The sequence below is a fragment of the Callithrix jacchus genome, chromosome 11, assembly GCF_049354715.1.
Source record: "Callithrix jacchus isolate 240 chromosome 11, calJac240_pri, whole genome shotgun sequence".
Taxonomy (NCBI): domain Eukaryota; kingdom Metazoa; phylum Chordata; class Mammalia; order Primates; family Cebidae; genus Callithrix; species Callithrix jacchus.
This window is the reverse complement of record NC_133512.1, coordinates 111,870,315-111,888,562: the sequence shown is the minus strand read 5'-3', so window position 1 is coordinate 111,888,562 and position 18,248 is coordinate 111,870,315. Positions and strand designations below refer to the sequence as shown.

The window sequence follows — 18,248 nt, the reverse complement described above, 5'->3', positions numbered from 1 at the left end:
TTGGCACATTAAAACTAAAATTTCTCTAGTCATCAGAGCCTTAAAAATAACCTAATACTTCCTTTTGGCCGGAACTGCCATCTTCCAGTAACTCGCCAAAATGACAAACACAAAGGGAAAGAGGAGAGGCACTCGATACATGTTCTCTAGGCCTTTTAGAAAACATGGAGTTGTTCCTTTGGCCACGTATATGCGAATCTATAAGAAAGGTGATGTTGTAGACATCAAGGGAATGGGTACTGTTCACAAAGGAATGCCCCACAGGTGTTATCATGGAAAAACTGGAAGAGTCTACAATGTTACCCAGCATGCTGTTGGCATTGTTGTAAACAAACAAGTTAAGGGCAAGGTTCTTGCCAAGAGAATTAATGTGCGTATTGAGCACATCAAGCACTCTAAGAGCCGAGATAGCTTCCTAAAACGTGCGAAGGAAAATGATCAGAAAAAGAAGGAAGCCAAAGAGAGAGGTACCTGGGTCCAACTGAAGCAACAGCCTGCTCCACCCAGAGAAGCACACTGTGTGAGAGCCAATGGGAAGGAGCCTGAGCTGCCGGAACCTATTCCCTATGAATTCATGGCATAATAGGTGTTTAAAAAAAAAAAAAAAAAAAGACCTCTGGACTATAAAAAAAATAAAATAAAAATAACCTAATAATAAGCTTAACCATAAGTCACCAATCAAATACCAAGCAAGTCTGCAGAGCCCGAAATTGAAAATCCAAAACTCTCCCCACCCTCTACCAAATAGAACAATGATTCAGAACCTAAAGTTGGTGACTACATTTTTAGTATCTCCGAAAAAAAAAAAAAAGTTTTAATACTCTATGGTTGAGTATACGGTAAAATTTTTAGAAATCCAAACAAACCCACAAAGATAGGACCATGATTTAATGCCACATTTTTTCATAAACCATCTACTTCAGATGAAGATTTTAAATTAGTAATACAATGACAACTAAACTCACAAATCAGCGATTTCTCATTACCAGTGTGGCATTCCCAGAATAACTACTAGTTTGAAATATATGGGTTAAAACTTCTCTTCAGTGCTAAGGGATAATACGATGACTATGAAATTGGAAGAAAATCAAAAGTTGTTATGTAATAAGTCAAATAAAAGCAGAAAAAGAAGATAGCTAATAACTAGAATCCCACAAAGGCATCCTACTTCATATCATACCAAGTCCATGCCATTTTGCCTCATTGTCAGAGTTTCTCATCTTCTCATTCATTATATCTATACAATTGAAGAAGCACCTCCTGTTATAGGAGGTAGCTGTATTGCTTCTCAATGTAATGGCATACTAATTCCTGCCTCTGTGCCTTTATTCAGGAGGTTTCCATCAACATAATGGGGCTTTTCTCTTCCCCTAGGAAGAGAAAATAAAGGCTGCAACCCAAATCTAAGATATGATAGTAGGGATCAATTCCTACTTCTTCAATGAAGCTTCCCCAAGAATTACAGGCTACATTGACATTTCTCAGATTCCAGTACCATACATATAGTACATACATAATTTTAGTCTCTTCAACTATACAGCAAAGTATGTGGAAATCGTATCCATATCTTAAACTTCTTTAATATGTCCCACATGGCCTAGTTCATTGATGGGCAAACAGAACCCACATATTCACTGTAATTGGCTTAATTTTTTAATGTTTTGATGATTTGGGGGGAGTGAACTTTAACTTTTAATGAACGCTATAATCAATTATGAGATACACTACTAGTAATTAAAATGACACATTTCTAAATGATTAAAGCAAAGTAAAATGAAAGAAAATTACATTCTAATATGCTCTCTTGAATGGAAGGAAATAAAAGGAGTATTTGGAACTGAATACACTGTTTCACAAGTAAGTATCATGTAGAACAAGAGGACTGAAAAATGTCACTCTGGGTCACCTACTAACTACCTTAGTTAAATGAACAAATATGAGTCCCATCATTGTGCAAGTCACTGCATTAGGTGCTACCAGGCTTATGTAAATCAACTTCACTGTATCAGCGGTTAACTTCACTATGTCAACAGCCACAAACTATACTCTCTTAACCTAGCTACTTGTCTAGAACATGAAATGTTGTTCATCCCAAAGGGAATACAGATAAAGAACTTTGAGAGATCTATGTAAATTCATCTATCAGCCTTGCTAAAAATAAGAGAGTGAACGCCTTGCTGCTGGTAAAAGCATCCTATTAAGATAATACTGTGCCATGCCATACCTTAAAGATTATGACAAGGGATAACAATAAATTGAATGAATTATGTGAAGAACTATTCTAACAGAGGGAGAAACTATTATATTCTACTTGAGAGAATCATGATTTTATTTCACTTTTAAACATCATCTCTAAGTCAAAGTTAAATGAGAATACTATTAACAAGATACTTCATCTAAAAAATGTTATATAGAATCTTAAAACCCAAAAGTTCTGAAACCTTCAAGGGTAGCAGTACAAAACCAGAAGTATTTTGGCATCAAACTTATATTACATATACTTCATATTTTTCCCCAGAAATAAAAACATGGTAGATCAAATGGATCTGGCTTGAACAATTTCTCTTTCACAAAAGGTGCATGTCTGTGACATATGATATGCTTGTAAAACATTAATCATCAGAGTTCTCAAGTACTTTATTTATAGCTCAGTCTTGATGTGTGTATATGTGTGTATCAGTCAAAATAAGTAACTGCCAAAAGTAGGTAGAGAGTGGCTTTATCCCTCTTGCTCTCATTAATTATCATTTAAAAAAATCTTTTTTAACCATTTTACTTTAGAATCTAAAAATCATAATTTTCACCATGGTGTTAGACTTTATAGCACCATATTTTCAGAGACCACTTTCTTCTTTTTCTTTTTGCTTTTATATACCATATGAAAGTCTGGTAATTCTATTAAGTAAAATGCTTCCAAACAACTAAGTATAATACTCCACCATCCTTATAAAGCTCAATATTACAAGGCATCCATCTAATGAAAATCATATTTTAGATGATAAAGACTAATCTTTCATAGAAATTTCCAAGACATTAGTACTCTGTTATTCAACAGTTTCTTCCCTATCCGCCCAACAACCTGAAAATATGAGTTATTCAAAAATTCTCAAAGGCTTTAAATGAACCTACCTGCTACAGGGATCCCTCCCAGACCTGTGTTGTGCTGTGGCGGGAGATTCAAGTCCAAGAAATTACTATTTGAGGTGGGGTTTGCTGTGTGGTTCAAGTGCATGATGCTATTGCGTGGAAAGGCCATCCAAGGATAGCGGGCTGCCTGGCCTGGAAAACTGAATGAATTATAAACTGCTCGGTGCTGCTGAAATTGAGGAAACCTCTGGGGCAAGACTGAAAAGGTACTATTGAGAGAATTGGCATTTGTAGGTGCAGCAGGATGCAGAAATCCAGAGCCTGAACCTTTGGCGGTTGTAGTGTGTGAAGAGGAGTTCTGAAGAGATGTGGGCGAAAGGGAAGGTTGGTCTTGAACGGACAGTTCCTTCTCAATCAGGTCTGCTAAGGCTTTTCGAGTGACATCGAAGGGATCAAAACCCAAGTCATCCTCTGGTTGTTTAGAAGAACCAAAGCCAAAAGCTGCTTGCCAGTCTGTAGAGGATGATACCGGGATTGTTTCTGTTGGGAAGAAAAATAGTGATGATATCAAACACATAGTTCACTTTCATACTTAGTAAGTATCTACTGCTGCTGGAAAAAAAATAAGTATCCACAATACTGAAAGTTAAACATGTCATATTACAAATTAAGTATGTGCAAAATCTATGTGACTTCTTAGCACATTAAAATCATATAATTACAAAAGGCCTTATGTACTTCCAGCAGTTACTTAATTCTTAAGCTACTAGCTTCAAGAACTGAGAAATATAAACTGATTTTGCTAATCAAAGGAAAAAATTTACTTGACACTCAAATTATACTCTTAACCATTCATAATCAAATCTAACCTAAGTCATTTCCACAAAACAAATATCGTTTAACAGACTTTAATTAGTAAAGTTTATTTGATAAATGTATTTATCAAAGTATGAATAATTTTAAATATATGCTTTCTATACTAAGAAAATAACCAATTTAATTTAAAAGTATTTATATTAATCCTTATAGTCTTTTAGAATTTTCTGCTTCATAGGTGCTGTTGTCAATGTTATTTTTATGCCACCTTTCACATTGAGAGAATTTAGAATGGATAAAAATGGAAATGGCTCAAAAAACACCAAAACATAAATGTTACTACTAAATAACTTACATCTTTGTCAGTTGGGGATGGAAAATCTTCCATGTAACTATAAAAATAAAAATCTAATTAAAAATATAAGTCCTTGCCAGGTGCAGTGGTTCATGCCTATAATCCCAGGACTTTGGAAGCTAGGTAGGAAGATCACTTGAGGCCAGAAGTTCAGGACCAGCCTGGAAAACATAGCAAGATCGTCTCTACAAAAAATTTAAAAATTAACCAGGAGGCTGAGGTGGGAGGATCACTTGAGCCCAAAGTGTGAGGCTGCAGTGAGCTGAGATCATGCTACTGTACTCCAGCCTGTTTGAGAGAGCAAGATTCCCATCTCCAAAAAGTAAAAATAAAAATTCCCAAAGGAATAAGTTTTTACTATTGGGAAAATAATATAACCCTTTACTTCTGGAGAAATCTTTTAACACAGTAATTTCTGGGTCACACGACAATGTATCTAACCACCTAATTCCATGTAGTTTAAATGTTTACATTTTTATTAAAAGAGAAAAGAGAGGCAAAAGATATAAATATATCCACTAATGAGTTTCATGTTAGTCTGTAAACAATATGTTAAGAGCATAATTACTAATAATTGGTGTTACTGTTATATACCTGATGTGAAGAGGCTCTGTGGTTCTGGTGCTGTAGGCCAGTCACTGGATGTCTGTGGGGAGCTGGGGAAAGGAGGAAGCCCACTTGGGATAGGGTTGGGATGGCGAAAATTGTCTGAGAACAACGACTGTGACTCTGTTACTGCCCCTTCAAAAGGGGACCGTGCACTGTGATTGGATGAACTGATGGGGATGACTGGATTGGATTTTGACAAACCAGGTGGTGGTGAAGGCGTATCACTGTTAGATATCTGAATAAAAAGGAAAACAAATAATAACTACATGTTTATACATTTTAATAAGGCACAATTAAAAGGTCTGCAACTAACTATATTAGAATAGTGCTTTGGAAACTACTTGAAGACTTTTTAACAAAAGCATGGAGTTTCAGAGAATCAATTAAATCATTAAATTACATATATACTCTGTAAAAAAAAAACTAATCTCCCTGAAAAGACTAAACGAGTCTCCTCTCTTTTCATAACTTTCTCTCAGTTTACAAAGAAAATAGTATTTCTCATTCTGGGATTTTACTATAGTATTTTGCTCAAGAATGAAAACTTTCCAGTGGCCAAACACAAATTATTAGAAATACATGGACCGGTGATAAGAGAGTAACTGACTGTAATGACTATATCCTTTGCATGCTAAGTAATTATCAACATTATAGTTTTCAAGAAAATCAGAGGAAGAGCTAATTAAGTTGTTTCCAAACACATCATTAAAAAGTTTTATATAATAAACTTTTTGTATGATTCTTAGGTATTTAATTCAGAGGAAATTGAAAGACTTGAGTGATACTGATATAACACTCCTTCTTCCATTTACCTATTTATATGAACAAAATGTCTCAACACTTACATCTTAGAAAAATAAAAAAAGTGACTAGATTGCTGCTGAAACTTTGCACTGTTACCAAAAAGTAACATTCATCCAGTGATACATAAAAGCTAATTTTAAAATGGTCCTATTCTTCATTAAAAGATGAATTACCAATACAATTTTACTATATATAATTATATATATAGTAAACATAAATATAACAATTATGCTTCATGGTTTTTAAAATCAAAATCTACATTTATGTATGTTGTCACCTCAATATTACTAATAAAATTCAGAAGACAAAAATTGGCATTTGAAGTCTGTGACCACAAAAACATTTTGATTTCAATTCAAAAATTTTTATGAAAAAAAGTATATGAAAAGCATATACTTCAAAAAAATTGCATTAAGACAAAACTCCATAATAACAGAAAGAGAAAAATCAGTTCACAGAAAAAAATAATGTAAAACTTCTGATTGTTAAAGGAGAGCATATTTTTAAATGGATGACAGGATAATAAAATATGATTATCATCAAAACATGAGGTATCAAAACATTAAATTTCTCAGACACTAATATTTCTAATATGCTGGAAATTACATCCTTTGCAACTACTTTTAACCTGTAAAAAATTTTAATGTGCAACTAAAATATACAAGGGGATATACAGATTTCTACATTCTTTTACAAAATGTGTCAGTAAAACATTTGGAAAAGCATTATATTTTAGATTTCTAAGTTTTTCACAAACACTGTGGAGGGCTGGCTACTCTTTATGGAAGGGACTAAACTACATTTATTTTACCAATGTAAGAAGATGATAGAAACTCAAGGAGTGAAAAACTAGTTAAAAAAAAAAAAAAAAGTTCCCTGAGCAACAAGACAAGATGACACAAAGCATGCTCTAATGGTCAGCACTCCACTCGGTTTCACAGTGGATTCAACTTTGAACAGCTTATCTGGTTCATCATTTCAAAGTTGATAGTCATTTGGGGGAAATAAGAGGGGAAATTGTTAGGGACAAATACAATGACTGAAACAGAAAATTAAAGTAGACAGCAAGGGAAGTATGTGGTAGGAATACAATTCTAAAAAGCAAGAACTCAGAGGGCATGCTAGCCTGGGACCATTTGGCACAGGGTCAAAAAGACCAATAACATTATCAGACTCTAAAGATAATAGCATCTGGTCATAACGATAATTCTGAGTCATTAAAAAAGGGTTAAACTGTGCTCTATATATTCTGGAGAAAAGGTGATTAATAAAGATGTCCATCAAAAGTGTTCTTAGATTGTGTCAGTAAAGTATTTTTAGAAAATTCACCTGCATGGAATACCTTGCTTTTGGAGTATGGCAAATAAAATCAAGTGATACTGCATCCAAATCTTACCTGCTGGGAATTATCACCATTCCCTATACTGAGAGAATCTGAAGGTTTGTCAATGGGGCTGTAAAAAGAAAACAAATCAAATAAAATCAGACTAAAGTCTTTTTCTGACAATAAAAACAAACTCCTCAAAAGCCAAAAAACAAAAAAACCAGACACTTTACTATCTTAACAAATGTTTATTCAAGTACTGAGAAGTAAAACATTACATTAAATGTGAGGACACAAAGAAGTACAGGTTGAGCATTCTAAATCCAAAAATCCAAAATTTGAACTGCTTCAAAATTTGAAACTTATTGCACACTGATGTGACACTCAAAGAAAATTGGTCACTAGAGCATTTCAGATTTCAGACTGTTAGATTTAGGGTGTTCACCCAGTAAGTATAATGCAAGTATCCCAAGATCCAAAGGAAAAAAAAAAAACCTAAATTTAAAACGCTTCTGGTCCCAGGCATTTTGAATTAGGGATATTCAACCTGTATAAAATCTCTATCCTTAATGAACTTACATTCTAGTTAGCTGCTCCAAAAACAATGGGTAAAATAATAGCTTTTAAGGGGAAAAAAGGTATTGCTTACAATTAATAGATCAAAGGTCCAATCTATCATTTATTTTTGTGCATATAATAAATACGTTCCCTTTTTCAGTTTTTGAAATAATACTGACATTTTTCTAGGTGCTTGACAGAGGGCATAAAAGTTACTGAAATATTCTCTTATAGATTTTTAAGAGCAATATATTTAATATTTCTATATACTAATCATAACCCTAGAGAAGGCATGTGAAATGAGACAAATGTAACACATTTGTGCAAACTACTGATTCAAACAAAAACATTAATATTTTATTTTCATATAGAGAAAACGTAGTATCATGGTAAAATAAAAGAATCACCGACATCTAATCCATTTTATCTTATCTGACTTAAAGACAAAATAAAATCTCTATAAGCACTGCAAAAGTGTACTGACATCATTCCTATAACTAACTTTATTTTACTTAGCACATGAACAAAAATAGTCATGTGTTTCTTAATGATGGGATACATTTTGAAACTTGTTGGTAGGTGATTTTGTCATTGTGGAAACATTAAAGTGTGTACTTACATAAACCTATATGGCATGGTCTACTACACATTGAGGCTATATAGTGCCTAGAGCTCCTAGGCTGCAAACCTGTATAGCATGTTACTGTTTTGAATACTGCAGGCAAATGTAACCTAAGGGTAAGCATTTGTGTATCTAAATATATCTAAAAATAGAAAAGGCACAGTAAAAAAGTTGGACCACTGTTGTATATGTGGTCCATCCATTATTGACCAAAATAACACATTGTTATGCAGTACATGACTGTACCATTACTCAAATGTGTTGTTCTGATACGTGTAAGGAAAAAAATTAAGATTTCAAATTTCTTAAAATTATTTTATTTCCTGAAAATATATACAAAGTCCCCTTTCAAAAAGGTAACTTACTGGTACCACATTTAATGTTCTAAAAAAAAAAAAAAGTCTAACAAGGGCTGGTACCCAATCTGAATCCCAGGTGCATCTTCTGCAGACATTGCCATTTGTTCTTGATTATAAGCAAACAGATTTGAAATTTACTTGAAGAGCATTTTTACTTATTATTCATAAAATAGCAATAAATCAATGAATATTAAGTAATGTGGGTAATGCAAACCATTTAAAGACATAGCCCTGAATTCACTAAGTTTAGAAATATTTGGGGAAAGGAAATAAGTGCACAAAGAAGACAAGTGCAAACAAACATCAGCCAGTGCTTTTATCAAATGAACTGTTTAAACAAAAAAAAAAAATGCCATAAATCTTTAGAAGAAAGCAAAGCTACCACTAGTGGGACAATTAGGGAAAGTTTCCTAGGGGAGTTCAAATTTAAGTAGGCCCTTAAAAAGATTTACCCATCAGGAGAAGAAAGAGGGAAAGAGGAAAGAACAGCATTAAGGGTAGAAATACCTTCTGTGTCAAGGGTCACAAAGTCAGAGACAGTGTTGGGAGAGCTAAGTAATTAGTTTAGCTAACATATGGGATAGCTGAAATAATAATGAAAGGTAAGGACAGAAAGATAAACATAGGTTACACTCCAGAGGCCACAGAAATGACCTAAATAAGCAGTGTTTTAGAAAGATTAATTTGGTGGTGGAACTTAATAGTGATAATCTGAGATAAACTTGCACTATACTTACACTATGTAACAAGGGCTTCAAGTTGAAAGAAAGAGGTAGTAACAGAAACAAAAGGCTAAAAGAAAGATATCACAAAGGACAACTTCTAGTGTTTGGATCTTGATTCACCTTCCTAGCCACCACTCAATTTAGCGTTTCCATAAAAGCACTAAATAATAATTTTCAAAATAAATGTCTTGCTACTGGCTGGTGCAACAAATGAAAATATTACATAAAAAATAAATCTTAAGGATGTTTCTGGATTACAACTAATTAGAATAACTTTTAGCACCTTCTTCACCATTCTAACTGCAATTTCCCTAAGCACTGATTCATAATACTTTATGCTTTACCTGGGAAAGTTTTATCAAAGATGTTTAAAAATTTGTAGATTGTGTTATCTAGCCAATAATAGCTGCTGAAAAATCAGGATTATGGCAAGAGACCAGTAAATTTATGTTCTACTCAGTTTTACTATATTCTTCTCAATTTATTTTAACAATAACTAACAAAGGAAAAATAAATGAAAAGCTTTAAGAATAAAGATATAACTAGAAATTATTTTATTTTCTATGTGGGCTATAACAAGTCATTATAGTTACACCTGATATTATATTAATAAGTGGAGCTAACAGTGGAAAACAAGAAAGATAGAAGAATCCATGAAAATACATGGGTAACCCCAATAGAAAGAAAAAGTACATTTACAATTTCCAATTAATGTGAACTCCTTGTTTCTCTAACGGCCAGAGAGAAAAGAGTTATCTCGAGACTACTACCAAAAGATCAGAGTCCTCACAACTCCACTGCCATCAGATGTAGAACTTCCTTCCCCATTAAGCACTGTGTTTGCTTAAGCTGTGGTCATATTAACAAATTTGTTTTACTTCCAGCATCCACCCACCCATCATCATGATAAGAGGGTAACTGCTAAGAAAATGAAAACTTTAATAAATACCATATTTACTCATGAAGAGACACCTATTCCATGAAACAAACTATACCCTGGTCAAAATTGTCAGGTTCAAATGTTATCAGATATAAGAATTTGGGTACACTAAGATAAATTGCACAGGGCTTTTTATTTAAAAGCAAAAATAAACCTACAGGTTTTCTTAAATCAACCTCTTTCTACCACACTAAACAAAATTACTTGCATTTTGAAGCTGAAATTCTGTTGTTCATTCCATTTTCAATGGGAGAGGTTCTTTTAAAAAACCGTTTGTACAGCATAAAGCTGTGGAGCAGAAGCTGCCTAGTAAGGGAAAAAGCTAGAAAGGTGTTTGAAAATTGAAGATATCAATTCTGTCCTCAAGGACATAATCAAAGAAAAGCAGATAATATAAACTGAACTAAAACAAAGACTGATAGAGGCAAAAACAGAGGTTGCCAATCATCTCTGAAAAGGCTAGGAGTTGAGAAGACTGACTACACCTATACTTCACTCAATACACTGAAACTGTCATGGTACTAAGAGAAAGAGAAATCAAGATGCTCAAGTCCATAAATACCATGCAGTTCCCTGAAAAGTACTAGATTCAAGTGGGACTAAGAAGTACTAATAGAAAATATGGCCTCATAACACACTCATAACACAATCAAAGTATTCCAAGAAGGCAATGTTGTATGTATAAATCCCTGTAGATAAAAATTCAAAAACATAAATTTTCATACAAGTGATCTCACTAATTTTTTTTTTTTTAAGTTTCAGTCCCAAATTGTTTTAAAAAACCATGGTGAAACTACACCTTTTTTTTTTTTTTTTTTTTTTTTTGAGACAGTCTCGCTCTGCTGCCCAGGCTGGAGTGCAGTGGCATGATCTCAGCTCACTGCAAACTCCACATCCCGGATGCAAGTGATTCTTGTGCTTCAGCCTCCCAAGTAGCTGGGATTACAGGGGTGTGCCACCATGCCCAGCTAATTTTTGTATTTTTAGTAGAGGCAGGGGTTCGCCATGTTGGCCTAGCTGGTCTCAACCTCCTGGGCTCAAGTGATCCATCAGCCTTGGCCTCCCCAAGTGCTGGGATTCAGGTGTGAGCCACAGCACCTGGCTGAGATTACAGATTTCTTAGGAGCAAATATTTGTAAATTAACCCAAAAGAGTGACAGAGCTTTTAAAAATACATATTATGCACAAAAAATATATACATATTTATTTATTTAAAGTAAAAAGTATATATCCAGACTCCATCACTGGGAATTCTGATTCAATTAATCTAAATTGAGGCATCTGGCATTTGATGATCACTGCAACCGGGAAGAGGAACACAATGAAAAGGCATCAAGATTCCTCAGAGTCTCTCAAATTATTAGATTTCACAAGTAGAAGGAATCATTAAAATCAAATATAAATGCTTTGTTTTACAGATAAAGAAATCAAATCAAAGACTGCCAGCAAACAGGTAGTCACTGACACAGCTGAGTCTCAGTTTGGATCTGTGGATGTTCAGCCAAGTTTTGCTTTCTTCTAACTTGCCCCTAAGGTAATGCTTGAATTTTACTTTCTTTTACTACTTTCGTAATGGTGATGCCAACCAAATTACTAAACATAGTCTCATGATGGCTTTAAAAAATTTGCAACATAAACCAATTACACAGGAGAAGAATCAAAGAAAAAACATTTTCAAGGATGGGCGTGGACTAAGAAAAATGTTAGCACAATTAGATCTTCTGCTTACCAAATGCAGAAGAAAAATAGTCCAAGTGATTTATTAATTTTTACTTACATTTTAAACATAAGATAAAATTTACATAAGGATAAAAGTCAATATAACAGACATTTCCAAATTTCACTGTCAGGTTACTATCTATACAAAGAAATATTCATTTTGCATCTAAATATTCCTATCTATATTCATTTCAAAGAATCTATCTTAATTTTCCTGTTTATCAGAGTTCCTAAGTAATTCTGAGATATTTTTAAACGCTTGCTACACAAAGTATATATTCAAGTTATCAACAGGTAAAACTTGCCTTTACAGAATATACTTTGACACAGGCTTCAAATATACATAAACCTTTAAAGTATTACTTTGCTACTAAAACATGGCCATATCTATGTGGCATAAGTAGCTATTAACAGAGCAAGAAGCTGGGTGCAGTAACATGTGCCTATAGTTCCAGTTACTCAGGAAGCTGAGGCAGGAGGATCACTTGAGCTCAGGAATTAGAGGCCAGCCTGGGCAACATAGCAAGATCCTGTCTCTTTAGAATAAATTTAAAAATAAAAAAATAAAAGGGCAAGAAAATATTCCTCATTAAACCTAGAATGATTGTAGTTATGTAAATATGATTTTAATTAGAATTCCCTCATAACCCCATGACCTACTTAACATGAATGAAAATAAATGTTTCGATAACTATTAATAAGTACAGAGCATTAGTTTTTAATAATAAAGTTGAAATATGGACATCTACTATCCTAAACATATCACAAAATGTGACCTTTCAAAAACAGCAAGTCTCCACTTACTCATTTTAATTTTGTATTTCAGTAATACACTTAATCTTTTTAAAAGATTTAACTTAAACCTAAACACACAGCTTCTTACTTGCTTCGCTTTTATTCTGGGAAATAAGGGCAAACACAACCCTATCTCTAAGTGTTCCTCCCCCACACACTCATTCCACCCCACCCTCTGGCATAAATACTTTAGACAAGTGGTTCTAATTCTTTTTTGGCTATATTTGACTTAAGTGGGGCAAGATACCCCAGTTCACTTATTAGTTTTCCACTGTATATGCATATGTGCACTAACTCCGTATATAGCCAAATATAACATAGGAAGAAAACTTTTTAAGAGAAAAAAGGAAGATTCTGAGATATAAACTCAGAAAAATCTAGTAATACACTGATTTTAATGAAAGTATAAAAATCTTAGCAACCTTTAACTCACTTAATTTACTAGTCCATTTTTCATGGCTCCTGACCATACTTTGAGAATTACTGCTTTATTCCACTCCTGAATTCACCTCTAATCTATCTATAGGTTATCAACAGACCAGTGCCCTCTACACCAGTATTTAATTGATAACTATTTTTAGGTTGGTCCTCGCTCAACAAAAAAGTGCACACATGCAAAATTCTACAAAAAATTTCAGTGTTCACAAATATCCTTAGGCCTATTCATAATCTAACAATCTCTGCTTGAGACTTTTTTCTACAAATCTATGAACTACACCTTTTCTAAATGTCAGGGTATGAGAACAGAATTCATGCAGTGACCACTCCCATTCTGCTGAATAAGGTATTTTAACTATACCTTTAGTATATCAGAGATTATACTTGATTCTTGATAAGAATATAGCTGTATTTTTATTTTAAAAGATGTATACTCCCTTCTCAGATGTAATAAAAATTGATAAATTCTTATAGAAGTTTCCCTTTCACCCTTTCTCTAGCTAATCCATTACTGCCACCAATCTGTGGCTCAGGGAAAGTTTTGCTAAAAATAACATCGATTCCTTGGAATTTACAATCCATCCACTGTATCTGTCTTAATAAGCCTCAAACACCAGAGATTTTCAAGATCAAACTACATTCAGTTATGGCATGGTTTCATTTAAATGAATTTATGTTTTAAAAAGTTTTTCCTAAGAGTTGCTCTTAAGAATGTTACATCTTGTAGACTGAAGAGTGGGAGAATGAGGTAAGCTTGGGTTTTAAAGTGACAGAGACTTTGGTCAGAATATTGTCTACTACTTATTTGTGTGGGATACTAGTAAACTATTCTCTGAGACTTGGTATTTTTACCCGCAGTAAGAAAACAATATATACCACACAGACCTACTGAGGAGATTAAATGAACATAGAAGACTCAAAACTTTTATTCCACCCTCCTTCTGCCTAAGTCTAAAGGTGAACATCTCCATTTCCTCAGTGATGGCTTGTTTCAGCCACAATATCAAGTCATAACCGTTTACAATGAGTGATCTGCATACCCCATAATTCTTGTAACTAGGCCTGCTCACTGTCTTGGGCACAGTAGCCTACCTAGTTACTATTCCTTTCACAGTTGGTACTTAAATAGCATCTCAATCTAAATGAAGATATTTCAAAACCCCAAACTTAAAAACAATAAAATATCCAGTCCTTAAGAATCATTACTGCAAGGCTTCATCACTTCCCTCTCTCATTACTTGTATTCATCATTTCAAAGCAACTTATTCATACCATGTATATAGTTTAAAACTCATTATGACCAATATACTCTTAAATTCATAATAATGAAGGAGAACAGATGACAAATTCCTTTTTTAGCATTTTCTGCTCACTAGGTGAAACAGAAATAAAATATATTATAGAAAAATTCACTTACTAACACATATGTGTATCAGGGGACAATGTCAGAGTTCAGTGAGGATTAACAGCTATGGTACCCTTACGATTCGTACTCTGGCTTAATTGAAAAATAAGAGAAAAATCACATTTTAAGCTTCGGGTCTCAATCTAAAAGGTTCCAGGCTTTGCTTTCTTGCAATTCTTCCTGGCTTTCTTGCAATTCTTCCTGTAAAACTGCTACCCACTATCTAGGAATGCCAAGAAATGTGAAAATGAAACCCTTCTTTGAGTTTCTTTTTTTCCTAGAAAGTTTAAGTCTTAACTTACTTTGATGAAAAAGAAACCTATCTCTTGGGTAGGACCTTTGAAAGAGTTACACTGCTCATCACACTAACTTGGCAAGTCTTCCCTGTGAGAAGAAATCTTATCTACAAATTCATCCCTACTACCTACTGCCACTGTATGCCTACCCTGGGTGATGGCAATGTGGAAGTATAGATCAAAGCAGACCTTCACTATGACTGACAGTCAGCCAAAGGCTTACTCTCTAACTTGGGCCATTGTCACTTAATAAATTTGTGTAACTGCATTAAAACAGAAAACCACCCCTACCTCAGCATAAAAAAAAATTTCTATATCATGTACTTATGCAAAGCATGTACACCTATGTCAAAATTCATTCTGGCCAAGCTCATACCTGTAATCCCAGCACTTTGGGAGGCCAAGGTGAGTGAATTGCTTGAGCCCAGGAGTTCAAGACCAGCCTGGGCAACATGGCGAAATCCCATTTCTACAAAAAAATAGAAAAACTAACTGGGTGTGGTGGTGTGCACCTGTAGTCCCAGCTACTCAGGAGGCTGAGGTAGGAGGATCATTAGAGCCTGGGAGGTCAAAACTGCAGTGAGATATGATTGCATCACTACACTTCAGCCTGGGTGACAGCAAGAATCTATCTCAAAAAAAATTTTTTTTATTCTGGTCCCAGCTGAGATTCAGTAGCACTGGCTTTGGGCAAAATTATTATTTGTTTACTTGTTTTATATTTCCCCCTTTCCTCCCGTTATCTTCCTTTACAACTTGTGGCTCCTAGACATTCTCCTGCTTTCAACACAGTTATGAATGTGCTCTATGGACCACCTGACTATACTTTATAATAAAGGCAAAGTAAATAAAATATTAGTAAATCTATTAATAATTGATCACAAAAATAAGTAAATGATGTAGTTTGAATGTATGTCCCCACCAAATCCCATGTTACATTGTACTCTCCAATGTTGGAGACAGGGCCTGATGGGAGGTTTGGGATCATGGGGCAGATCCCGCATGAATAGCTTGGGCTATCCCCTTGGTGATGAGTGAGCTATTGCTCTGAGTTCACAGGATATCTGGGCATTTAAAAGTGTGTGGTACCTTCCCCTCCAACCCCTCCCTCTTGCTTTCCACTGTATGATGTGCCTGCCTCTCACTTTGCCTAGAAGCCAAGTGATGTTGGCGCCATGCTTGTATAGCCTGCGGAACTATGAGTCAATTGAATCTCTTCTCTTTATAAATTATCCAGTCTCAAGTATTTCTTTATAGCAATGCAAGAACAGATTAGTCTACTTGTTATACATGCCAAAGAGACTTTTGGTAAATTCCAATATTCATTTCCAATCTAAAGAAAAAAGGGCTCAATAAATTAGGAATAACAAGGTATTTTATATTGTGATTAAAAATATTTATCTCAAGTAAACGATCAAAATCGTCCTTAAAGAGTAAATAAAATACTAGAGATATCCCCATAAAAGTAAAGTATGCAGTAAGAACACCTGTTAGTGCTACTAGTCTCACATTATTTTTTCATTTTTAGCCTAAGGATTTTTCAAATAGAGGTAGGAGATCCAATACAATAAAACAGAAAAAAGAAAATCTTTCCTGAAAGGCACAAGAGAGATATGCTATGTTAATGGTTGGGAGGACTCAATGCTTTGTTTTTGCTTTTGTTGTAGAGACAGGGGTCGTGCTTTGTTGCCCAGGCTGCTCTTGAACTGCTGGCCTGAGGTGATCCTCTGTCTTGGCCTCACAAAGTGCTGGGATTATAGGCATGTGCTACCACACCTGGTCTCAGTGTCATAAAACATAAATTCTTCTAAAACTGAGTTATAAATTCAATGTATCTTGAAACACAAATAACTGATCAACTGATTGGGGAAGTTCAGATCTCTATAACTCATATAAAACTTTTAAACACAAATAAAACATGGTCAACATATAAACTCACAGTGCATAAAAAGTTCACTCTGTTAATCAAATACAAGTTAAAATGAGATGGCTTTTAAAAAAAATCAAATTGGCAAGTATGCAGAAGGAAAAACAACACTCAAGTCAAGGAAATAGGTACTTTCATACTCTGACTCAGCAGTTCTACTTGCAGGAACAATCAAAGCTATAGTCATTTACATATTATAATCATATAACATTTATATGTAAAGATGTTCATCACAGTGTTATAAATAATATCATCAAAGTCAACATAACATACAATAGCAGAAGATTGGCTTAATACATTTAAAATATGAACATATCATGAAATATTATGTAACCATCAAAATTATGCTTTAGTGACATGGGGAAATTATTCATAATAATGTGTATTATGTTTTCAAATGTAACAAACCAAGGTACTTAGTGTAAAATGGTATATATGCATTCACAAGAAGAAAAAAGACTAAGAAAATACACAGTGCAAGAAATCAGTGTATAAGGAAATAAACTAATACTTTAAAATGTTATGTTTTACAATAATTTGTATTTATTCATTCATTCATCTTCCAACCTCCTTAGGGTTGCAGGTGGCAGGGCCTATCCTAGCAAATCAGAGGGCAAGGCAGGAGCCAACATTGGCAAGGTCCCCTCACACATACAAACCCTGACACTCACTCACAGTCTGGACATGTCAATTCACTTAACGTGCACAGCTTTAGGATGTGGGAGGAAACCCAGAGAAAACCCATGCAGGCATGGGGGGAACATGCAAAGCCCACAGAAGCAGTGGCCCCAGTTGGGAATTAATTTTTTTTCTCATCAACATTATAACAAAACAACACTGAATGAAATGACATTATTGAAGGGCATGCTGTACACAAATCACTTTCAGTGAAAAGCTCTGGGTACTGAGATTATATGCAATATTTATTTTATTCTGCATGCTTTCATAAATTTTTTACATTTCCTTCGATAAAAACATATTAGCTTTACATTCAAAAATAACAAATGTTATCTCAAAGAGATCATCTCAATTTTAAATTTCTGCTCTGAAGTCACTAGGGGCTATAAACCCAGAATATGACTTAAACTAGAATCACAACATTTGTAATACAAACAATGATGTGCATAAACGTTAAAAACCACTGTTTACTACAATAACTTCATTCTTATACCAACCAATACAGAGGTGGCAACCAATAAGGTAAGTAATAGCATAAAAGTAAAGGGTGGGTACAAATGATTAAAGGAGAAGATCAAAGTTTGTCAAACCAGAAAGATCTGTTTGACTTAGCTTTTATTCTTAGCTTTGATATAAACAAATTTTACATAGTTTACTACACAATAACTTTATGTTTTGCTTTGTGGCCTATTTTATATTTATTTATATTTACACACACATGTGCATAAATGTATGTGTATAATTAGTATTTAATAATCTAAATAATTTTTACTAACCAAATGAATAAACAC

The 18,248-nt window shown here is 34.1% G+C and overlaps 1 protein-coding gene and 1 pseudogene across 28 annotated transcripts in view; one reads left to right on the top strand and one right to left on the bottom strand.

Annotated features, from left to right (window-relative positions):
* Nucleotides 1–18,248, bottom strand: part of CNOT4 (CCR4-NOT transcription complex subunit 4) — a 147,083-nt gene that overhangs the window by 30,464 nt on the left and 98,371 nt on the right. For all 28 annotated transcript variants that reach the window (XM_035254677.3, XM_035254680.3, XM_035254679.3 and 25 more), the window contains 3 exons: nucleotides 7,068–7,125; nucleotides 4,853–5,102; nucleotides 3,130–3,627 (listed from right to left, as the gene is read on the bottom strand). In XM_035254677.3, the coding sequence (XP_035110568.1) occupies nucleotides 3,130–3,627; nucleotides 4,853–5,102; nucleotides 7,068–7,125 (806 nt within the window). The remainder of the gene's footprint in view (nucleotides 1–3,129; nucleotides 3,628–4,852; nucleotides 5,103–7,067; nucleotides 7,126–18,248) is intronic.
* Nucleotides 94–648, top strand: LOC108592948 (large ribosomal subunit protein eL21 pseudogene; annotated as a pseudogene).